The sequence below is a fragment of the Falco rusticolus genome, chromosome 5 (genome assembly GCF_015220075.1).
Source record: "Falco rusticolus isolate bFalRus1 chromosome 5, bFalRus1.pri, whole genome shotgun sequence".
NCBI lineage: Eukaryota > Metazoa > Chordata > Aves > Falconiformes > Falconidae > Falco > Falco rusticolus.
This window is the reverse complement of record NC_051191.1, coordinates 68,863,034-68,888,507: the sequence shown is the minus strand read 5'-3', so window position 1 is coordinate 68,888,507 and position 25,474 is coordinate 68,863,034. Positions and strand designations below refer to the sequence as shown.

The 25,474-nt window shown below is 41.3% G+C and overlaps 1 protein-coding gene across 15 annotated transcripts in view; it reads right to left on the bottom strand.

The window, feature by feature from the left end:
- The window catches only part of CACNA1C (calcium voltage-gated channel subunit alpha1 C), a 441,719-nt gene that overhangs the window by 88,532 nt on the left and 327,713 nt on the right, over nt 1–25,474 (bottom strand). For all 15 annotated transcript variants that reach the window (XM_037387928.1, XM_037387931.1, XM_037387930.1 and 12 more), the window contains 9 exons: nt 21,623–21,649; nt 19,382–19,542; nt 18,354–18,579; nt 12,161–12,368; nt 11,241–11,361; nt 9,194–9,308; nt 7,994–8,114; nt 7,799–7,868; nt 1,403–1,535 (listed from right to left, as the gene is read on the bottom strand). In XM_037387928.1, the coding sequence (XP_037243825.1) occupies nt 1,403–1,535; nt 7,799–7,868; nt 7,994–8,114; nt 9,194–9,308; nt 11,241–11,361; nt 12,161–12,368; nt 18,354–18,579; nt 19,382–19,542; nt 21,623–21,649 (1,182 nt within the window). The remainder of the gene's footprint in view (nt 1–1,402; nt 1,536–7,798; nt 7,869–7,993; nt 8,115–9,193; nt 9,309–11,240; nt 11,362–12,160; nt 12,369–18,353; nt 18,580–19,381; nt 19,543–21,622; nt 21,650–25,474) is intronic.

Below are 25,474 nucleotides of genomic sequence, written 5' to 3'. Positions count from 1 at the left end.
CCCTTGCTTTCATTCACAGAACCATTCCCCATTCACTTAGGGGGAAAGCAGCAGAAATGGGCTTTGGGGTGGCCAGTATCTTTCTGAGCTGGGGCTGGAGTGTCACTGAGCAGGAGCTATGGGGGATCTACCTTGCTAACAGGGCACAGACCTGGCCAAACCGATATAGGGCAGGCTGGCATGTGCAAAGGGCTTCTGGAAGGACATCCTGCCATGCAGGCTGTCTGCTAAACTTCAGCCCAGTATAAAAAGTGCTTGGTGCTTTTAGTGGGAAACCAGCAGGTAAAGAAGCAGCAGTCTCCCATTAAACAGCAGCATGCTTACTGGAGAACTTTACAGCACATTCAATATGTTATCAGGATACGAGGAGTTAAACCTCGTAACAGTCCTATGCATAATTCCAGAGGCACTTCATTAATCTATTTAGCTCTGCTTTTGGATGTTAAGCCTCCAAGCCCCTATTATAGCAATTTTACAGATGATTGCAGAGGTTAATTTACTTCTTCAACAAGTGACAGCGGGTGGGTGGCAAAGCTGGCATTAGAGTCCATGAGTCCCAATCACCATCAGTCCCTCCCTGTTGCACATACCCAAGGAGGGGTGGCACAAGCCCTGCTGTGGAAAGACTGGCTCTGAATTCAGCTGTGCTTTTACAGCCCTGCCTTACTTTGGGGCCATGTTTTGGGGCCAAGTCCCCAAGGAAAACGTTGGGATACATGGTACTGCACAGAACACTGGGCAGTGATCTCATTTCTGCACCCCTGGAAAGATTAAATCCCCTGTGTCATAGCTCAGCCCTTCACTCGCAGTACTGGTCTCACACATCTGTGTGGGAAAGGCAAACGGGGCAATGTGAAGATACATTGCAGGAGCCCAAGGGAAGAATATGAGAGAAGAATTACTCCCGTCAGCCTCCCCACAGAGCTATGGACTCTCCTCTTTCTCCTTCCCTTCCTTCTATACTTGTTTTTGATGTGTAGAGAACGAGCAGAGACACATCAAGTCCCTACTGGGAGTGGATTTTGAGCAGCCACTAGAACAGGAAGCTCCTACATCACGCTTGGCTGATTGCATGATGGCTTGCTTGCAATTTGGACCTGAGTATGTTGGGGGATTCCAATTACTGACTTGCCTCCAAGTCCCTTATTTCTGAAGCTTTCATGATTTGTGCCTTTAATCAGCCTTGCAGGTTCTATGAACTCCCACTGAATATTGTTGGGAGTTCCCTGCAATTGTGCTTTCATAAGAATTTCATGCCGGGGTGTTTGGAGAAGAGACCGGTCAGAGGTTGCTGGTATAAAGTGCTGGAAGGGAGCTCTGTACCACATAATCTTTAGGGCCCAGCTTGAAAAGGGTACCTGCTTTCCGCCTCCTTGTTCCAGCTAAGCAGTCTCTTAAATACCTGTTGTTAGGACTGAAGATGAAAAAAGCACTGGCATCAGGCATAGGCACAGCCTTTTCCTTGAGGTGCAGCTCAGACATCGGGCGAGGCCGAGGGCCGACGGGCATCTCGGGTTCTTCCTCATCTTCCTCTGCTGCAAGAAGCGTTTTAATCTTTTAATGCAAAATACAATCTATTCTGGAGTGCTGGGGCATTTTTCTCTGTCATAACTAGAGCTAAAAACTAAGAATCATTGAAATAGGATGACAAAAGCTTGAATTTCCTTGTCCGCTTGCTTTCTCCCAGGCAGCACCCACCGCCCAGTGCTCACCCTGGCAGACATTGATCTAATCTCTCTGTAAAACCATTAGTGCTTGTAAACCCACCATATCATCACAACAGTCTCCTTATATGCTTCACTGCCCCTTCTGAAAAAAGGCTTCTTCTAATGACTGACTTGAATCTTTCTTGCTATGGTCTAAATCCATTGTCTATTTTCTTATTTTCCATGGACACAGAAAATAGAGAATTCCCTTCCTCTTGCAGAAGGTTTTTATATATTGAGGATCGTTATTACACCTCTGCAAGGATTTCTGGTTCCTAGAGCAAAAAAACAAGAGTCCTTCCTGAGGTGCTGTGTTCCCTAGGTCTCTGACCATTCTTGCTACTTTCCTCCAGATTATTTGCAGGATTAACCTGCAGTTGATGTTTTCCTGGTGCAGAGGACAGCTGGATTACTTCTTACATCTTTAAGTACTACCTTCCTGTTTAAACGTCCTTCATGGGCATTTGTTTGTATTACACTCTGGCATTAATTTGCCATCAGTTCTGATTTGCACAAAGCATAGATTATTTACCACAGAACAGCTGCCTAGTCTGTCACTCCCCCCTTTGCATTTGTGCTGCTGAGTTTTCCCAAGAGTGGCACTTTGACCTCATTCTAATTGAATTGCATCTTATTTTCTCCAGACTGTTCCTCCAGTTTATCAAGATCTGGTTTTGTCCTCTTTGTAAGGCTCTCCATGGAGCCACTGCCACATCTGGGATTGTGTCTGGATGAGTGCCTGTATATCCTGAAGCAAACATGGAGCATGGCCACTTTGACTTATACCAATCAGAAATTCTTAAAATTATCCTTTTCATAATTCAGTGGGGGAAAGATTGAAAAGGTGGCAACAAGGCTGAGCTCTTGAACCTGATGCCTATGGAGCAGATCTCCAGGCACTGTGCAGATCTGTGAGCGCCCTCCTCAAGGTAAAAAATGCAGATGGAGGATAAGTGGTATGTGAAAGAGAAACTTCCACCTTTTAGGATTTCTTCTACCTGCTGAAGTCGGATGCTGTTTTGTACATTACATGATAGGATTTTGCTATTTTAAAGATCTCAATCCTCTCACTTAATCAGCAAGACAGGAAAAAATATTTTAAGAAGGAGCCTGACAGGTTAGATGCAACAGATTCATCTTTCAGCCCATGCAAAGGAAGAAACTCTAGTTAAAAGGTTTATCTTGAGTCCATAGAGTGACATAAGTTCCAGGAAAAGCCTGTTCCTTTAGGGTCAGGTACTGTACTTGATCTGGTAATGGACACATCAGAAAGAATAGATGAATCAGCACAGATCCTAATCAGAGACAGGAGAAAAGTGGCCTTTCCAATGCATGCCATTATTACAAGCAAATAGGATTCTCTCTTTACACTTCCAGTAGCAAGAGTTCACTTGATAGATTTTTGCATAAATGTTTGAGCTGGTACATAAAGTTTGTACTTTTAAAGCCAGTCTATTTTTTAACAGCTCAATTTCATGTTGCAATATATTTTATAATACTTCTTCTACAGGCTTTATTAAAGAAACGTTCTTTCGGAAGTACTTTTGTGCATAGTACTTGTAAAATTGGTGTTAATGGTAATGGCAATATTTGTATAATATTACAATACTTTGCACTTGCACCTTTTATCTAGAGGTTTCAGAGTGTGCTGACAATAAGCGAGGTAAGCAAATACTTTTTCTTCTTTAACAGTCCGAAACACCAATACCCATGATCACATGGGATATTTGAGACTGTGACTTAAAAAGACTAGTATTCTGAGGCCCTGTTCTGTGCCTTAATTATGAGATCATTCTCTTTCTTTTATTCAGAGGAATGCTTAAAAAAAACACTTTTAAATGGGTATGGAACAATGCTTCAGGAAAATGGACTCTTAGCAGAAGGATCAGCCCTGTGAAAGCCAATTGTTTCTCTCCTCTTTTTCTTGTGTCTGCCATATAGCAAGAAATATATTGATGATTCTGGCACCCACATACCTTCAGACTGGAAAGCATGTTCAGTTCCGCAGACATAAATAAGGAATAATGTTCTAAATATTTTTCATTTAAAGTAGGGTCCAGGGCATAGAAGAAAGCAAACACTGAGGCCCAGATATGCAAAGTATAAAATGATAACAGCCTCAGCAAAGGTCACTACCTAAGCTATCTACTTACATATAGAACCAGTATATTGGGCAGTTGCCAGCATTTGTAGAAGCAAAGGTCAACATGGTGGTCACAGATGGGCTGGGCAGCACATAGGCAGCAATCCAACACTTGTTCTTTGACTGTTTTCTACACCTAAGGTATATTTGTGTTTTAAAAGTGACCTTTCTAGTCAAGCTTGCCACGAAATCATAAAGAAACATGACTCAGAGTTGCCAAGTTTAGATCTAGGTTTGAAGTCTCCTAAAGTTCAAGGAAATTCAAATCTGGGACTGTCACCTTGAGTTATGCTTGATTAGATTGGTGATGTCCTTTAGCTGTGAAGCCATAAGCACACACAGGCTACAGTGCAACATCAGTGAAAAATTCAATGATGAGGATGTTGGTTTTTTTTTTTTTTACTGTACAAAGACCAGAACTCTTGTGTAAGAACATTGCTTTGATTCAAGCTCCCATGAATCATTCCAAGCTTTTACCTTCATCTGACATTCTGAATTCTTTGTCTGTTTCTGTACTAGACTGCAAGACTAGCTCCCTGTCTTCTTATAATAAACATATCATCCTAATAATGCTTCTAGTGTACACAAATCTCTGGAAGAACTAGTCTCTCCTTCCAACAAAGTGGATAGGTGATCTGATGAGCTGCAAGTACACAGAGTATTCTGGGGGCTAAGAGCAACACTGTATAGTGAACAGCGTTGGAAGAGGTTATTGAGAAAACTGGTCGAGGCAGTGGAAACAAAATAGGAGACTGGGAAAGGTAGCTTGAAAGAAAAAGGGAAAACAAATGACAACCTCCAATTGTTTCTGAACACTGGGTTAAGATGAAGGATGTTTTCAGAGGATGGAATGGTACACACCCATGGAAAGGTCACAGGCACTAACAAAGTAAATCATAAACAGAAAATAGGTAGAACCAGCTGACTGCATCTAAGAAGCAATAGGATGCTTCACTCAAAGCACAACTGAAATGGATCCACATGCAAGTGGGCAAGAAAAGGTGTGTTCTGAGATGCCCTCTATATGTCTGCACAGCATCTCCTGTACTACAGCTGGACCAGTCAGCAATCAGCAGGATTCCAGACTGGTCAGATGGCCTCAAGGGAACTGGACAGGGGTGCATGTGGGGACTGGGAAATTCTTGCTTGCTAATGCCAGGGAAAGCTTTGGAGCCTTGTTCCCCAATACTGACTATACAAGGCGATGTGACATGCCACATCAGCTCTGAGAGGACCTTGGTGTTCCTGAGCTTTATACAGCAGAATGGAATAGATGACTATGGTAAAGCTGATCTAACAAGGGATTTACAAAACTTCACTGTGTTTGAGTCATATGGTTCACTTCCATGAACCCTGAAAGTGGTCAGGTGATTTTGTGAGCTGTTAAAGATCAACTTCACAAAGAATTAATAAACAATTCAGGGAACAGGCTGGTTTAGAAAAGGCATCATACAATGGCAAATAACCAAGATGCTCTCCCTTTGCATTTCTAATAGGAGATGGGAGAAAACCTGACCATCCATTCAAATTTTAGGTTCAGTTCAAGAATTCCAAGCCACGGCTTAGCACTCCAAGGCAGGAGTTAAAAGTGTTTTTACTTAATTTTCCACACTCTAATCCTATGCATAGCTGCAGATAAAATGTCCATGACACAAACTGTAGATGTAGTTTTTGTCATACAGTTCACATGCTGGACTCTTTCTAAACTGTTCACAGAAGGTAACTAAAACACAATTCTGTTACCAGTAGGCTTAAATTTGATCTACAGGTGACTGTATTGTCACTTGGAAAAAAATATAATGGTCTTCAAATTCAAGCCAGTTGCAAAACAGAACTCTATCAAGCTGTTTTAATTTGTGCTTCTGACTAAAGGCTCCCATAAACCCTTCAGAAACTGGGGATGTGTGTCCAGTAAGTGCCTGGGCCTGTAAAGGCACTGGGAAGATTAAAGCCAGAGTGACCTGCCCCAGGCAATGTTAAAACAGTACTGCACACTCTATTCCTGATAAATGGGCTATAAATATGGATGAATGTAAGCATAGCAAATGTGGGGATTTTTTGTACTGAAAATCAAATGCGATCAACAGTTTTCCTTTTTGCTTGTCTGAAACCCTTGTCCATCTATTTAAAATTAACTATTGTGTCTGTTTTCACCCTATCACATCAACCTATTATCAGACATCTATTTATTAGGAATCATGGAGTAGAAGAGAATGTAGTTTATTACCTATTACAGCCAATATTCAGTGATGCTGGGCTTCCACAACCATCTTCACAATCTTTTCCAGCCTCACTATTAGAAAATTCTCCCCTGGTGTGAATCTTAAATCTGTTACTTCTTCCTAATGAAGATAATTCCCCTCCTACCTGTAACAGGCTTTTATGCATTTCTCCTGCCTCTCCTAGCTCAAATGACCGCAGTTCTTTCCATCTTAGTTCTTGCTTCCTGCTAGCGTTGCTTTCGTTGCTTTCACCATGCTCTTCTGCGCTCTTTCCAATTCAGCCTGACTTCTATGCAGAGCATCCAAAATGAGATATAATATCCCAGCTGAGATCTTATTAATAGTGAACAGAATAAACCAATTGCTTTGCTCTGGTTAGCTTTCACTGGCCAGTTAGAAGAAACCCATAACTGGACTAAAGGGTCATGTTTTCACTGTTTATAAATCTCACTACTTGCTTGCCATTTGAAGGACAGCAAAATGTTGTTGGCACCTGTTGAGCTTGTGAACACAAGATTCAGATTCTCTTCTAAGAGACTGTTACCTAACTAGCTGTCACCTCAGATCCTTTATTTATTCCTGCCTATATGCAGAGCCTATGACTTTCCATTTTATTTAGACGATTTATCCAGTTCCTCAAGAGCCCTTTGAATTCTAATGCTGCCCTCGAGCATGCTTCTTGTCCTTCCTAGCTTCATGTATCTGCAAATGTAATACACATATTTCCTCTTCCATCATTCAGGTCACTAGCAATGAACTGAACTGAACTCAGAGCAGGCTCTTGGGTTGTAGAACCTCACTTGGGCCATCACTACTTTCCACACAAAGGGTCTGACCAACTTTCCCAATCATTTAGACCATGGTTTTCTAGCCAGCTTATGAGAATGCTATAAGAGACAGTCAGAAGCCTTAGAAAAGCTAAAGAATATGACATCTACTTCTTTTCTCCTGTCTACAAGTCTAGTCAGATCCTTTTAGAAGAAAATAAGGGTGGTTTGACGTGATTTGTTCTTGGCAAATCTATGTTGGCTGCTAGTCATCTCCTTATCTTGCAGTCATATAGTTTGTTTAATCATTTGTTCCAGCACTTTTCCAAGAATGGTAGTTGAACTGACTAGCTTGTAATTCTGCTCCAATCCCCCTCCCCATTCAGGATCTCTTGAGGAAAAACTGCTCAAAGTTCTTCAACCAATCTTTTAAGTATCTGAGGATGAAGTTAATTAGGTCCAACTGACTTGAAAACTAGCCTAAGTAATGCTCTAGCTTTCTTTTTCCGATTCTAGGCTGAGATCTTATGCCTTTATAATTATGTTAATAAGTTTCACTACCTTTTTTGACTAGAAAAAAGTGCAAAAAGGCATTCAGCACTTTACCCTTCATGACTATCTGTTCTGAGTCTCCTCTGATCACTGAGTACTGAAAAAACAGACTGAAAACAAGGTCATATGTATATTTTCATATACAGAGATTTGTATATGATTTGATTTGGTTCTCTGTAAAGCTCTGTATCAGAGCTTTAAAGAGAATCAAATCAAATCAGACTAATTGGTACAGGGACTGCAAAGAACTAAGTCCATACCTGTGCAAACACAGACAAGCACATCATACTGTTCCATCACGAAAGCATTACATGTTCAGTATACCTGCTGCCACAGTTTGGCTTTATGTACATTAGTAACTGGAGCTTCTCTTTGTCGAATCAGGGATAAGGGGAAGAAGATATATACCTGGCACTTCTGATGTGGGATATGGGCTCTTTTCGTCATTTTCATTGGGTTGATAATCATCCATGTTGATCTGACAAAATAAAGAAGGAGCAACAAAGCCTTTATCAGAAAAGGCAGACATTCTTCATTCCCTCAGACACTCAGGCTGTTCATGCCATCACTGCACAGAGAGTGCTGGCTGGCAGCAGACCTTACCTTGGTAGCAGGTGAGGATTCTCCATCAGCAGTGATCGATTTCAGCTCAATTTTCTCCTCTTTTGTCTCCTCCTCCACAGCTGCTTTTTCTATCTCCTGTTTCTTTTCTGGACTAGCAGTCCTAACAATTTTACAAGATAAAAAGTGAAGAGTTACAAAGGTGAAAAGTTGTTTCCTTTTCATTAACTTCATGTAGCACAGCACACACCGTGAGAACAATGGGCTGGCACCTCCATTCAGAGTCCAGCTTACATACCAGTGGCTCCACCGTGTCCTCATCTGCAGGCAAAACCACAGACTCTGTTCTAATTTTATATAGCACCCTGTTATTTTATATCTTTCTCAATGGCATGTGTTTGTGTTTGTGGGTGGGTAGGTGCATGTGCATGTGGGGGAAGTATGTGTTTAGGTCTGTCAGTAGAGATCTCTTTGCTCACCCAATGACAAAGGCATGAACCATTTCAACTCATATCTTGTGGACTTTCACTAGGTTGCCTACAAAGTTTTGCCCCTCACTGCACTCCCAGGGCCATGGAAACCTGCTGACTAGCATGCAGCACGAAGCAGAAAGATCTGCACAAGAGATCCCCTTCAAGTAGCGTTGAAGACAGCGAACAGAAATAACCAGTAAGAAGAGGCTTCTCTGCTGTTGGCAGCTGGGAATGACAAAGAAGCTCTACATCCAGCTTGTGCCTCCCAAGAGTCTGCAGAAACACTAAAAAAACTGGCAAGAGAACAGCATGTGGCATCAAAAGAGAAGGAAGCTGCTGAATCTTGTCGAGGGAACAACAGTCTGAAAACACGCCTTGAGGTCCAAAGCAACCAGAAGGTAACAGGGAGGTTCAAATGGGATTGTAACATTGACAGCATTCCACACTCATCCTCTGCTGATGCCCTGAAAGCTGATCAGTCATTCAGATCTCCTTTTCCCTGCTCATGGCATTGCAGCTGTGGGCACTCCCAGCTCATGACACCTTCTGTCCTTTAGTTTGAATTGTTTTACATAAAAATATATACATACATAATTCTATATATAATTACATTAATCACATATATAATCTATACACACCCACAGAGAAGTTATACACATATATTACATATACACACATACTTGCACATATGTATGTGCATAATGCATGTAATTACACTCACAGGAATGCCTGCATATGAGTTGAGATAGGTGTATGCAAATGGATTTACCTAGCTAGCTTCTTCCTTTCTTTTTCTTCTTCTTCCTCTTTCTGTGCAGATGTTAAACTCTCAGCATCAGCAAGGTTGTCCACAGCAATGGCCAAAAATACATTCAGTAAGATATCTGTTTGTGTGCTACTTAAAGAAAACAGGCTTTGAAAACTGCACAACAACATTATACCAAAGGTTTCTTAATTGAAAATTTTTAGCAACCTGTCATCAGATCTCTTGGATTTTCCAAACTTCCATCTCACACAGATGTTCAGGATGTGTATATCCAGCATGCACAAACCTACACCTTCGATCTAAATGGCTAACATACTGTGTACCATTACCAGAATTTCACAACAGAATGACCGATAAAAGACACCGAAGTCCAGACTTAGATTTTAGTTTCCGATTTCCCAAAAGAGTCTCACTTTGTGCAACAAATCCCCCTGAAGATAAAGGGAGTGCTGAAAGTTTTGCATCTTTGACAGCTTCAGGCACTTTTATTAAACACTCATATTCAAGAGCCTCATACCATAAGGCACCAGGGATTTCCAGTTTTGGCCTATGTACTTGAGTTGAACAACCTCATGACAGGTATTCCCACAGACATGTGTGGATTTTATGGACAGCAAGTATAGCACTCTCATTAGCATTTCTGAGGCAACCAGAAAGAAATTTGTTTAGTCTGGGCATTGAAGAGTTGAGCTGACAACTCTGCCATCTCCTAGCAGAGAGTCCGTGCATGGCCAGTCATGCCCAGGTAGCCAAAGGGCAAGGAATTACAATTCTTTTCTTGTCTTGCTGGATCTCGTGTTACAAATCTGAACATCAGCTTCTTTTATAAATTTCTTGAGAGTGGGTTTATTACACCATGATAACTTTTAAGTAAACCCCAGTTCAAGGCTTAGTCTGGAAATACAGCCACCCCACTCCCTGGGCTCCAAGGTCTAATGGCTCCGAAGTCAGCCAGCACGTAGAGCTGGCTCACATTTTCCTCTGTAGTTCACAAGGAGGTCCAAATTGTAGCTTTTTTAAGCTGTCAGGCAGACTGCCTACCTTGACCTTCAGATAAGTGGAATTGCACCGTCTCACTTTGAAGTGAAGGCATGCAGGTCAACTGAAATGTCAAATAACAGGGTTTGAGAGATCTGAATTACGAGGAAAGGCCAGAAGATCCAGGCTGAGACTACAATGTGGCTTTATAGAAGAACCTTTATAAAACAAAATGTCACCTCTGACACAGGAGGGCCACTAAAGAAGCAGAAACTAAACATGAACAAATTTGGAGCAAACTGAGATATGGAATAGAACAAAAGCTCTATGTTATATTCAAATACTGTGAAAAGACACTCATAGACTAATCGTGCAGTGTGCTTTGGACCTCCTGGGATATGTACAGTGCCCTCACTTCACCTTGAAGCCAGAGAGAACTGAAGTTACTTAATACCAGCACAGGCTGGAATATGACAGACCACACGATTTTCTGTTCGAAGAACACACAGATTGCGGTAACTGAAATGGAACACGGTTCCTGTTAGTTTATACATGAATTAATATATGATCTCACATAAATCAATTATGTCAAACATATGTTACCTCTATTACAGCATTTGTATATACCATATTGTAGATTATACATATTTTTATTCCACATAAGGATTAGATGAAAGCGCATGGAATATATTACTGAAAAGGCAATTAAAGCAAAAATAGGCACTAAGTACAGTAGGTACACACAGAGATTAGTTTCTGGAGAAGATAGGAAAGAAAAACCTATGAGAGAATTAAGAGGAATGAAAAATAAAAACACTAAACATGTAAAGATACTAAATAAAAGCTAGCATGCAGAACTGGCACATAGCTGGCTCTTACAACTGTTTATATGCCTTAGCACTAGCTAAAATTAAACAAACTTGTTTAACTTTTGGCAGTGCAAAGTCAAAATTCAAACCTAGGGAAAAGGTAAAAATGTAAGGTATGAAATTCATTATTTTCTGATATAAAGTAGTAAAGGGTGGCTTTAGATTCAGCCCCACTTGAAGAAAAGGGTAGCATCAAAGGATACAGTTTCCACAGATGAAGAGGATGATGAAGTAAATACAGACCAACATTCCTGGAAAAGAGGGGCCGCCATAAGCCATGATCCCATCATACATCACCGAATTCCAGTCCTCCCCAGTCAGGATCTAAATGACATATTCCCACCAATAAGGGATACAGCGTTAGACCACACAAAGAATTTGAAAACCCCATAAACATAAAGATATCTTTGATCCTAAAGAAACCCCCCTCCCCCAGGATGATTGGAGACTCTGGCTGTGTCCATCTAGAAAACAAACAAACAAACAAAACCAACCAAAAAAAGAACAAGGAAAATGCAAAGAGAGACTGTTCTCAAAGTGTAAAAAAAATCCCAGATGTCCCCTTGAAGATGATGCCTGCAGCCAAATGGCTCTCCCAGACAACCCTGTTCAAGTCTCCCCACCTCTCCCAGGCATCTCCCTGCCATGTGCCTGTTGTTTCAGACAGGCTGCACAACCTATAGCACTGAAGACAGCCCTTAGCCCAGCCCTCTCTGCCACTTCCCTTCACCTTGCATGTAAAATCATCATCCTGACGCTCTTGGTTGATTACTCTCAAAACTGCAGATATTTGTTCCCCAGTACTGTGGGACAGGGGAGGACAGCTGCAGAGTTGGGCTTTGTCATGCAGGCGCTGCCCTAGGACATGGCAATGGCCATTCCCTTGCTAGACCCTGCTAAGTCCTGGTGGCCTTGCTACACACGGGCTTTGGCTCTGGTTCCCCACTTTGGGAGGAATTACCCCTGTGCTGGCAGCACAGCATGGCACCTTGCTCCTGGAGCTCTTAGCTTGATGTCCAGTCTCAGGGACTGTCAGGTTGCAGGGGAAGGGTGCAGGACCTGTTCTCTGTCTCACCATGTGAACACAATGTGTTGGCCCCGCTGGGACCACTTTTGCCCTTACCTGAAACACAGTGAGGAGTGACTGAGGGAAGTTGTCGAATGTACTCCTCCTGGTCTGCATCTCATCAAAATTAAACTTGCCCCCAAAGAGCTGCATCCCCAGGAGAGAGAAGATGATAATGAAGAGGAAGAGAAGCAGCAACAGGGAGGCAATGGAGCGGACTGAATTCAGGAGTGAAGCCACAAGGTTACTGAGGGAGTTCCAGTATCTGGGAAAGAAAATAGAAGCAGTTAAAATTCCTTCAATCCAAGACAGGTGCTCATGGACTGTACAGGATATCAGTTCAGGCTGCCTTCTGTGTATAAGCAGGCACTTCCAACCACCCTGTTAAACACTGAATCATTGATGTGCTTCCCTAAGATAATGAGACCTACTGCAGCTAATGAGTAATTTTACTACCACACGTGTACATACACAATTCTCTCCACCTCCCACCCCATACACACACCCAGAAGATTATTGCAGCACTCTCCATCTAAGGCTCTGCAAATCTATCAATATACAGTGATTAGTTCTTGCTGCTTCAGTGAGTTACATTCTAACCAACCTCATTACAACACTCACAGATGTTATGGCAGCCAGAATATCTCACTCCAGAGAATGGCCTGTAATAACTAACAAGAGCAGATGGGGAAACAGTTTGGATGCAAATACAAACTTGTCCAAAATCTGGTGTGTGTGAGTGTGTGCTTGGGCTCACTCACAGATAGAGGTTGCTAAGCTTTCTGGGATTGAGAGGAATGAGAAAGATATTAAAGGTCCTTTTACACGGACCTTAAAAGAGACTCCAGAGCTACATCCATGAAGGTCAGAGTTTCCTTTGCTCTTGGAAGAGCACACCATCACTGCTTTTTTGGGTATCAAACCCACTATACTTCCTCGAGCAGGCTGCAGAACATTTTGGAAGGGATCCATCCAAGAGAAAGGACACCTAAGACCTGTTCTCCCAGCATATTCAGGCTTGTGCCCAGATCAGACTGATATACGATGTAGAGAAAGGACCTTCTTGCTCTTGTGTTTCCTCTTTAGGATTCAAAGAGATGCCAGCAGCATGCTCTGCTGCAGTGTGTCAGTTTGCTTGCATTCTTTGCCAGCCTGCAAAGCAGTCATGTGTCGGAGAAAGACTTCAGAAAAAATTGCTAAAGAATCCACATCAACCATGAAGCATCTTCCACTTTGGTCTTGCTCCTGCTCAACCACTCCTAGTCTACTGCTTAGCTGATCACGACCATTTCTCTTTTATGCAGTTTTGAGTCTGACAGAGCTTTCAGACTGGGCTGAAGTATTAGCTGTCATCTTCCAGTCACCTCATTTTGAATGCACATTACTAGCAAACTTCAACAGCTTTCACAGGTCTGCAAGCCAGTAATGTTTGCCTGTGATCTCCAAGACTTCCTTCTAGTACCATCTCTTGTGGTCTACCACCATGCTTTGAGACTCCACTATGGCCAATGTCCTCTACTCCCTTCTCCCAAAGCCCTGAACACTGAACCTTTCTTTCCTTAGAGGACTCTGAATTTCTAGCCATATTTTCCTCAGACAAAAGTTCCACTTGAGAAGGATGGCAGACGTGTCTAGTGCTCTCGCTCCTCTAAGGAAGCCTGATCCTTCAACATACAATTTTTTTCTGAAAGTAGTGTAGACGTTAGAGACAAAGGTTCTTAAAATCCCAGTCAAATTAGTATTTTTAACATGTCAGTGTAAAAAGAAGACTTTTCTTGTCCCATGGAAGACAGGCATGTTTGAGCAGCCCAATCACTTTGTGAAGGTTAGCGATCTGATCTGCAGAGGGACACTGCCATGTCCTCTGAAGTTCAGCAAGTAGTTCATCTCCAAGGACTGAGCTTCAAAGAGAACTGTGATGTTTTCCCTCCAGCCCAGCTTCAGCACTTCAGAGAAAACCAGAATGCTTTAAAGTTTAACTGCAATTAAGGAGATGAGCAATGGAACACTACAGAGCAAAGGTAAGGGCATGGAAGCTGTGGGCTCAGTGCCACCAAATATCTGCACTGAATGTGCAATGTAACAGCTCACTGTATTTGCATTTATGCTTACAGCTCACATACTTTCACACTTTGCAAGGAAGGGAAAGTGACATAGGAAAAGGGAAAAATTAATCTCTGATGAAACTTGACTGACTTTAGCATCCTTAAATCAGAAGTTGATGGGGTCCAGAATATCTCACCAAGTCCTCCAGTGTCAGCCAGGACACACATTTTCTAGGTCTTTCTAGCAGTACCCTTAAAAGGCATACAGTAAAGCTGTTACACATCTGAATAGTCTCAGTGACTCACTTTAAGCTTAAATGCCTTGCTATCTCAGAGCACAGAGTTCTATCAGCTCTGCATTTCTTACAAAAGGCTCAATACCTGAGATTCAGATTCTTATGTAACTATCAAACTCACAGCTATTAACTGAGATGACCTCGTGATAAGATTAGTGCTGTTTTATCTTTGCACTGAGGGCTAGCTAGAAATACAGCACCATTAGAAAAGTAAACAAACCAATCAGAGGGAAAAAAAAAAGAGAAAAAGGAAAATGGAGAGGATAAGGAAAGCTTCACTTGACTAGGATGTGAAAATAACAATTGTCTTATCTTAGTGTCCTAGAAGCCTGACCTAAGGTTACCATCTGTCACATTAGGTGGTTACAGAACTAACACGAACACCCCCTCAAAGTGAGATCTGGGGTTACTCCATGAAACATAAGGCTTTTGAGTCAGGAATGAAGCTCAAAGAAGTTTCTTGCTACTTCATCCTCCTTGGTTAATATACTACAAAATAAAAATAATTACAATAAATCTCATGACACTGCTGCATGGAATCAGAGGTTTTGAACCAGGCAGCAGCATATAATGGGAGGTACAAGAGTAAGTGCTGCTGCTGTCTCAGACTTATAGGGAAATGAATGTACTTTTTAACATCTCCCACTTGCAGATCTCAGACCCTTAAGGATGCCAGTGAATGAGGCACTGCAAAACCCCAGTGAGTACGACATGATTATGATCCCTGTTTCAAAATGGAGGAATGATGCAGAGAAGTTAAATGGTTCATTCAACATCTCACAAAAAAATCAATTGCAGAACTAGATTAGAACTTAATGTGTTCTTTTATTCTCTTCCCTCTCCTCTCCATTGCCTTCCACTATGTCTTTATGACACTGGCAATCACAGATGCAGAGTTTAAAACAGTAGCAACAGCTGGCAGTCTCATTGTAGGAAAGTTCCCACACTGTTCATCCAATATAAAACCACTTTGAAAGCAGGTACAAAAAAAAAAAAAAAAGGTGCCCTGTCTTTCCTCCCTATGAACAGTGACATATCTAGTGGTGAGATTAGGCATAAAATATCAACTTTCAGTATGCTGTTGCCAATAAATTGATTTATTTTTTAAGTATAAAGGACTAAATACAGGGATTTATAAAGCAGTAAAGGACTATTTATAAAGAGAAAGTAATTTGTCTTCTCATAGCAAAGGGAGAGTTTCTGCACAGCCCTGTAAAAATTAGAGAGAATAAACCAAACAGATTATATTTTCTGCCTAAATGATTCTGAAGAGCATAATTTTGGAAGAAACATTTGCTCTTGAAATTGTAAATGTGGTTTCTAAAATGATGCATTGTTAATCTGATGGTGTCTTTTATTTGTTTCTATTATATCAGGGGGCTGTATTTGTGTTTTTCCTAAAAGTGTATCATCTTGATGCACCCAGATTTTGTTTGTGCTTGGTGTTCACTGTGGAAAATCCATACAAATATATAAAGATTAGGCTACCTACTGATATAATCTCACCAGAGTAATTTTCCTCCTTTGTGTCTTTTTAATGCCCTTGGTTATCACTATTTCCATCTCCACTGTGTCCCCCCATGTATTCTTCATGAATATATGTATTTGACATAAACCACAGCACTGTGCCATTCACTAAGAAGAAAATTAACTCTATCCCAGCTGAAACCACGAGGACACCACTGTCATCCCTCCTACCCTTCCTAGCTTTCTAGGACTGTACCTTTTCTGTATTATCATTGCACTCAGGTGGTGTATTCCACTAGTATAGATAATGCTGTCAATAAATCATCATTGTACTTAGAACTCAGTGAATAGTGGAAAAATTTGTATTTTACTGGAGAACACCAGAGGTAAAAGTTTTGCTTTAATTCTCTCCTGCAGTAAGACATGAGTGGGCCTAAAACAGTGCTTTGGAGTCTTGTGCTAGGGCCTTCCCTATGAGGGCGAACTTCACCCACAGAGGGGAAAAATCATGAAGAAAATTATGAGTAATTAAAAAACAGATAAATCTAAGACTACTGCCACCTACTTGCCAATAGTTTAGGAACAGGAAAGAAGGCAAAATCAGATGAATACATTATTCATTATGAGTTATTCCTCAGCTCTGTGCTTTATACATAGACCCATCTACAAATTTCAGGAGATGTAGTCCAGGTAACATTTGCATCCATGCAAAATTGTATTTTACTTCTGCTGCAGAATGAAAGTAAATATACCTAGTCCTGCTGCTGGTTGGTTTGAACATTCCGTGTCTGCCAGAAGCTTTAGGAATATTTGAGTACTCCAATAGCTCAAGCTTCCTAAAGCATTAATGATATCCTCTCAGCATTTGCCTTTCTATTAGAGAATTCTCTTAGCTAGATTATATATTTTGTGTAGGAGTGGAGAAACGTCTTGTAAAAACAATGACCTCTCCAGGATGCTATGCTGAAACTTATGCGTTTATAACTATTGGTATGTTGCCCTGGGTGTATCTGATTACCCAATGCCTCAAACAGCTACTGGTTTCCTCAGAAACCAGGCCTGGGACTCAGTGATGACAGCTTTCAGACCCAAAAGTCCAGGAAAAACAGTCACCAGACCAGAGATCCCCACTATTTATGAAAGGGCAAAGATGCCTCTCCTGCTGGAAACTCTTGTAGCTGGAACATTTTCCCTTTTCTATGATCACAAGTCTAAACAGACCACCATTTTTTTCTTTTTTAATAGTTGTAGGCTTGCTTTGGCCTCTCTCTCTGAGAGTGTAAACTGATTTTCTGTCTCTGACATCTGACCCTGAAAATTATCCACCCTGCCAGAGAGCTGAGGCTCAGAAGCTTTAAGGGTAAATCTTGTACGATGTGTAAGTCCAAGTCTGCTGGTTTTTAATGCCTCTCAGCTCTGCCATCTTGACTGTCTTCCAGTTTTGGTCTTGTTTTTGTCATGCGCTGTGTTTTTTATCTCAAATTTGTCATAAATTTCCTTTGGGGGAGTTTATAGTGATTCTAGGGACATTTTCATAGCTGAACTTGCAGAAAATGCACTCTTCCATCATCTCAGTCAAGCTTTTTATAAGGTGCTGACTGGCACCCACATGGGAAAAGGCAGGCCCTGTGCTGCTTCGTGTGAGCACTTGGATAGATTTGTTTCAAAAACTCCCAAATGAGTAAGTTGGGATCTGATCTCTCCTACAACCTCCCCACAAGCTGAACATCCCCTGCCACCAGGCTGGTGTTTTGGAAGTACCTGACTGCAAGAAGCAGTGACTTTCTAATAGACACTACTGTGCCTTTACGCAGAGGGAGAGGAGAAAGAAGGAAAAGGAAAAAGAGGGGAGACTGGAATGTGGAAAAGGCTGGTTTCTTTGTAAAGCTGCTGCTTCATGCTGGACTCCTTTGAAGAAGAAGAGTGGCAACGTCCTTTGCCTGTAGCAGCTGGTGTTGACACTCTGCCATACAGGCCACTGTTGAATCTACTGGAGCTGGCATGGGATCCTCAGTCAAATGTTGTTTTGGCTCAAAGCAGTCTTTCAGGCTCCTCTCTGTCACCATAAAGCAACAGAAAAGGTCACAAGGCTATCTGCTGTTTTATTTTCACTCTGTTTTTTGCAGGGAACTGTAAGACCCCAAGCTCAGCTCACACTGTCCTTCCAGATTTCAGTTTAATAATCTGCATGGTATCAAGTGTCTCCAGGCCCCTAAGCTGGACTCCTCACCAATCCTTACCACTCACATCAGGGATACCCAGCCTGCACAGCCCTCCTCATCTTGCCACAGACGTCAGAAGATGAGGACTGCCAGCCTAGCACTCTCACTACCCACTTAGTGGTAGAAAAAGTGAAAAAACAGGAATGTGAGTGACTTGTACCTATATATGTTGTGCATTGAGCAGTAGCCCTCCTTCATTCCCAAAGAAGCACAAACCTACCTTGTGATTTTAAATATTCTTAGGAGTCGAACACATCTCAACACCGAAATGCCCAGTGGTGACATGATCTTTGTCTCAACCAGAATAGTTTCCAGGATTCCTCCACATACAATGAAACAGTCAAAGCGGTTGAAGAGGGACACAAAATAGGCCTGGAGACCAAGGCTGTACATCTTCAGCAGCATCTCTGCCGTGAACAGAGCTAGCAGCACCTTATTGGCAGTGTCTCATGAAAAACAAACAGATTAATTAAACTTAGTCAAAAGATCATCACAGCTAACCATAGGCCCTTGCCTGTAAGAAATTCCTTCTGGGATCAGTCTGAAAGGTTAACTTCAGACAAGCTTGGGTCAAAGAATGGACTTCAAAAGCGTGGGCATCTCATTCACAGAAATGTTTTACAAAGACGCTTACAGTGATTCTTATGTATTGCACATACAGCTGCGATGTATTACACAACCATATAACCTCCGTGGCAGTGACATGCCCTCCTGTGCACAACCTCCCATCACACTTGTCATCTGCAGATGAGAGTGGGAATAGAAGAGCTGCTGTGCTACCTACTGCTACTTAATTAAGCCTTTCAGCTGCTCTCACCTCCAGTAAGGATTCAACTGTTCTGCAGACAGAAGAACTTTATAAAATAATCACTCTTCCTCACATCCCCGGTAACTAGACTTTATCACAAACGCCATTTCAGGGAAAACCCTGGAGAACCTATAGCTCCCAGTGGCTATCCATATACCAGAAATCCAGTTGCTGCAAATATATATTCAGCATAAGCTCCTGATTTCACCTACACCCAGTGAACACTGCTTTGGCTGGAAACAAGGAAGTTGCGTTTTTGCTGAAACTCCTCCCATTGCAGGCAAAAATTTTGTTGTATTATCTAAGATCCTCCACAGAGAGAGGACTATTTGGAGCTGTGTACGCTCCTTTTACATTGTGTGGTTTAATGCATCAGCTCCTCCCTGAGGCCTCTTTTCTGACACTGACCACTATAAACAGAACCATCAGCCTCTTCTCACCTTGGACCTCCGTGAGCCAGTCTGGCTGGTTGTAGTGCTCAGAGGCAATGGTAAGGGTGTTGAGAAACACAAGGAAGATCACCAACCAGTAGAAAACATTGGACTTGACAGCGGCACGGCACTTTCTTCTGCAGAATCGATTCCATCGGCGCCAGTAGCGACTTGAAAAATTGGAAAAGGAGAAGATATTTTCAGATAGAGATCCTAAGGCTATTGCAAATCTCTGTCAAGAGAGACTCTAGTCTTGATTATTGTTCAAGAATGGCTGAGAATAACTTTAAAGTTCACCCTGAGAAATGTTCTCTCATTCTCATCCAAGTTAACAGTTGTGATCATCCGTCCATTAGCTAGAGGAATAAAGTTAGCCATAAGCCAATTTGCAACATTTAGGGGTAAATAAACCGCTTCAAGCAATGTCTTAATCTGATTAAGACATCCATTGCAGCTACCCTGAGAGGCTTTTCAGCCCAGTTCCCACAAAAATAATTATTCTTCTTGTATTTAATGCTTGTGGCCTGCAATGGGACCTTGCCCAGCCTCAGGATAGTCAATGAGAAGATACTTTCAATATACCATGGACCTCTGGAATAAGTCCTTGGAGAGGTGAGGTCACATAAAATCTGTGGAACATTTCTGACATTCAGCAATGTTCAGGAGTAAGCCCAATACAGACAAGGACTCTGAACAGAAAAATAAAACTTAGGGGACCTCAGCATCTCACCTTCATGCCTGGAACTAAGGATACCATTTGCTAATCAACAGACCTTTTAAAGTTTGCTTTCCCTGAATGCATCCCCTCGTGTCATTGATTTCTGAGGGTAATTAATAACCACAGAAGATATTTAAAGCTAATTACACACCTCCTACTCTTCAGAATTTAACTTGCATAGCAACCAGTTTCCAGGCAACACTTGCCACTGTATAATAAATCTAATAGTTTTATATAGATATTATACATATGTGTGTGTGTGTATGTGTGCGCATACACAACACTACAGGAAGAAAGAATTTTTCTTGGCTAGTCTTCCCTTATGTATTATTTCCAGTGATAAACTATGGCCATGCTTGAGGTCAGGGTTCAGCACCTATATGAACAAAAGCCAGGTGGTGTGAAAATTCCACATTGGCCAAGAGTTTTGTGACAACATTTTTACAGGTAATCAAATCCAAGCTGTTTTAGCTATGCAATTTATAAAGGCACCCATGCTAGCACCCACAAACATTTAATAAGGGTTGTGTGTTTTGCAGTGGATTTGGGACAAGAAACGATCTTCCCAATTTTCAAAATGGGCACAAGACTTAGACATACGTGTTGTCATGAAATCATTAGCAGTCCTGTATACACTTTTGTGTGTAGTTGTGCACAAATGTGCATGCATATGACCATGTGATGATATGAGTGGGTTTTTGTGCTTACATCTACACACAAATAATTCTACAGATTGTAGGAATGTGAGCATGTATGCAGCTCTGCACAGGGATGCATATAGGCAGTATGTACGCATATGTGAATTCCTGAATTTACATTACTGTTCATTATTCAGGTAAGCTAAAGAACAGAGTTTCTCACTTGTTTCAGTTATTCTGAAAATTAATTTAGTTTTTTATAAAATTGACTTTGAAATCAAAGTTATGAAGGCAGCTGGCCTCCTACTGTAGAGGCAGAAATGGACTGGAACCTCAACTACCAAGTTCCATGAGTTCAGCCAGCCTTTCCATCAGAAGCCCACTGATGACCACCTGGGGACTACTTCACATTTTCAAAAGCCTTAAGTTAACAGGAAAACAAATACCACCATGAAAACTCTTCATGTCCCATGGTGAAAGGGAGAATTTCAGAAATAAGATGCAAACTTCATCAGTTGAAAGATTTACAATCAAGCAAAGCAGAGTAGTGCAATAAAATGTAGGGAAGAGAACCTTGAGCTGACAGGGTTGATGTTGATGGATGTAGTATAATTATGTGGTTGAACTTTTTTTCCCTTCTGCTTTTATATTTTATGACTTGAGATATGTAGGTAGCAATCAGATAGGTACTTCTGAGTCAAATACTGTTAGTAGTCTCTGTGCTTTATTTCAGTAAGAAACTGAGAAAAAGGAGATGACTGACTAAAATCTGACAAGTTTGGTAGTATCTTCTAGAATCACCACTGTGTCCCACAGATGCATGAGCAAAACACTTCATAAAGTAAGGAACAAAACCAGTGAAAAGGAGGAAAAGTAAAAGTCAGTTTTACTTACCTAAACTTTGATTTTGAGATCCGATGCCTGAAAGATAAGAATTGCCATTAGAGTCTCTGAAGCTGTCCCATACCTCCCAGGTTTTTATAACAACAAGAGAAAGAAACAAAGTTAAGCTCAATTAATTTTTTAATGCATGCAGTTTTCTTCTTGAATCCCCTGCAAGTCAGTGTAGGCACTGGGCATGACTAGAATTCCCTGACATACAAATCTTGGTTTTTGGCAGAAGTCATGAAGCAGGAGTCATGCCATGACGGGATTCTACCACCTACAGACATCAGTGAGCTAGCTTTTCGCTTGGGTAAAAGGCAGGCCTAATGCTAGGGGCACTCTACATCTGTTACATTTATTTTTTAAGTATGACTCTTTTTTCTTTTAGTAACTAGTTTTGGGTTTTTTTTCTTATATTAAAATATGTATGACTTTATACAGACAGACTTGTTGCTTTCACACATCACCTGTCACATATATAAGCACATTATGAAACCAGGGGGAAAATAATGCTTTCTTTTTTTTCCAGCATTTGAAGGAAAAACAGTTCATGGTGGATATTTTCAAACTTGGAAACTAACACTTGTCTTTGTTAACTATGCAAATTGGTTTGAATTCAAAAGGGTCTGAGCAATGACAGATTCTGCTGCTATCAATGAAATTTTGGGAATTAAGTATTCCTGAAAATTTGGCCATGTTCCCACTATATATGTGTTTAAATATCTAATTCCACACACTTGGATTTATTCATCTAAACAAGCTCATTAGCTTTTTCTGAGAAGTCACAGGGAAAGCTAGAGATAGACCTCAAATCTCTAACCACTACCTTGCTCTGCTTGACACATCATCTTACAAGGCCCGTGAATTCTTTGGCTGTCTTTTGGTACATACATAATGGTGCACAGAGAGAAATAAACGTATGTGGATGCAATGACATCAGTCAGATGTGATTTAGGAAGTGGCAAAATTCACTACCAATAACAGAAGAAATGAGAATCTGGGGAGTGACTACGAAGAAGATACTCCTGCTGGGTTGAAGCATTTCTTAAGGTTCCCTCCATGATACAAAAGTGATCCATTGTTGACAACAGTCAGCAAAGGTCTTACTGTGCTGGCTTAAAAATGGCTTCACTGTTAGTAGGGGACAAAACAATTCTCAAAAGCATCTAACACCACTTTCTGTAGCAGTCTTAAGAATGGTCATGTCCCCATTTGAGGACATCAGTCACTGACAAGTAATCAGTGATGGGTCAGTTTCCTTATGTGGAAGAGATTTTAATGAAAGAAACATTTCACCAGCAGATGGTTCAAGCCAAAAAAAAAAAAAAAAAAAAAAAAAAAAAAAGCCTTTGCACTAATATATCATTCCTGCTGTGTCACAGGCAGCTTTTGTAGGCCACATACTAGGCAGCAGTGGGGTTAAAGACACATGCAAGAACTCTGTTGGTAAAGAGCTGGCACTGTTGGCACTGGCTGAAAAGAACATGCTAAATTATTCTGCAGAGACAAAGTAAGCTTTAACAAGGGTGATGAGTGAAGCACCTACAAAGCACATCCTTAATGTTAAAGCTATCCCAGCTCCTCACTGAGAACTCTTGCTTTATCAGTGCTACCTACAAACCGTGATGGATCAGATTTACAGGCAACAGGAAAGAAGGCTCAAAGACAGGGGAAAGAAAAAGAAGAAAAAATCACAGTGAAGGAGAAAGCTGGGCACTGAAAAGGAGATGGCAAGGACTTTCACAGGAAGAGGCTGGCGGTGGGAGGGAAGAGACCAAAAGACATGTCATGGGGAACCTGCCTGATGGAAGGTGAAGGACAGGGAATGTGATGTCCTCTGGTGACCTCTTTGGCTAATGGCTTCCCAGTAAGGGAGCTCTGTGGCATTTAAGGAACCTTTTATTTATTTAAGCAAAAGAGATGCAGCAGGTGTAGTACTCATCATGCATATGATAATTATATCTTTGGAGCATTATGAGCAGCAGCCAAGTGCATTCAGTGCTCCCACAGGTTAGCTACAGCCTCCCCCCACCCCACACCTTGCCTTACTGCTATGGCAGAAGGCTTTATCACATGTGGGTGTGCTATATATATAGAACAGGACAAGGAAGGAGGAAGAGCTTTATATTTAGAGCAGAATCCAAGAGTGAAATGGAATTTTGGAAACACAAACTGCACAATAACTGATTCTGGAAACATTATGCCTGAACCTGAAACACATTTTTCAATGACCCTTATGATCAATTATCTTTTGTCTTTCAGAAGCAGGGTTAACTATATCATATAAAAAAAATCTTTTATGTCATCACTAAGGGCTGTCAAATAGCCTGGGTTAGGGGCCTTGCCATAGCTTCTTTGTCACTCTCCAAACTGGTGCTTGCCAGGAGTTCAGAGTGGACCAGATTCTCTGCTGAGTTTAAACATGGATCTTTTGCACACCTGGTACCCTGGGAACTTTATGCCATTGGAGGAAAGAGAGCGTCCACATTTGTGTCCAGCTTGGAATGTCTTTAGAAACTATTGTTTAAAATCATGGTATAGGAGCCTATCCAAACATTTCAGCTCACTACTGAGTGTTTTTATCATAGGAACCGTGTAACTCAAATGATCTTTTAGAAAGACAAACACAAAAATCAGACCTCTGCTGCTGGACTAGCTATCTTTCAATTACTCTAAAACTCTTCTAACCTTACATAGTTATGTACCACATACAGATAAGACAGTGAAGTTTAAAGATTTTATCAACATAAATTCAGAATAATTGGCACAATTCAAATGCAGTGAGATACGCCACATTCTGGGAAATAAAGTCTTTGTTTATCATGGTGGGCACCAGAGAAGAGAAACTATACACTTCTGAAGGATGTATAACACTCTTGTATAACAGGGATTGAGGACTTTGTGTAATTGTACACTGAACAAACAACTCTGGAGAAAACTTGTCAGTCTCCAAGCACGACACAAAGGCCATGTTACAGTTGTTTTCTGGGTATAGAAATTACTAAACATAACCGTGAAATTATCTTGCATGCTGGTCACAGCTACTTTTACGGTATATGATCCCACCTATAGGCAACTATCCTTGTGATAACTTACAAAGCCCTTGGATACTAGTAAAAGCTCTCAGAAAAGCAGTAATGCAGAAATTGACTTACTGTGCTTCTAGGTTACACACAACTTTGAGGAACATCCAAAGAGCTGCCCTGTGCATATTTTACAGATTTAGAACTGTAAGAACAGCATGCAGGTGTGATATTGATTCTGTTTTGGTGCAACATACTGCATTCATGCAGTTACTGGTCAAGTGGCACAACATTTTCCCCTCTATCCCTGTTGCCATTTCATTGCTTCTAGTTAGGATGCTGCCATCCTGAAGAGAAGATGCACACCTTAGGGTCCTTTTCCCAGTATTACTGGGACAAGAGCATACAGTGACATGACATTCTGAGGTATGCATGCTACATACCTGATAATCTCTAAGCTTAATGAAGTGTTAGGGTTAATTCTACCCTCAGCTATGCCTCTGTGATTCACACCAAAGCAATGGGACTCCGTTCTTCTGCCTGCTATCCTCTGCACAATGCAGTTAATACTGTGAAAATGTACAGGGACATGCAATGACCGTTTCTTATTTCTAACCATTAATTAAAAGCTTCCAGCAAAACAGAACAGATGATGTGCCCTGAAGAACTTGTGTTCTGATGTGGACTGCGATCCTCCTGCTGAGGCAATCACTGAATTTCAGTGGAGTCCACACCGTGGTGCCTCTTCTCTTTTTTTACATTCTTGCCCTTCTTGCAGAAGCACTGGAGAGCCTGTTGACCTCACGGAATTGATGCTGGGTTTAAGAGAGAGGCAGTT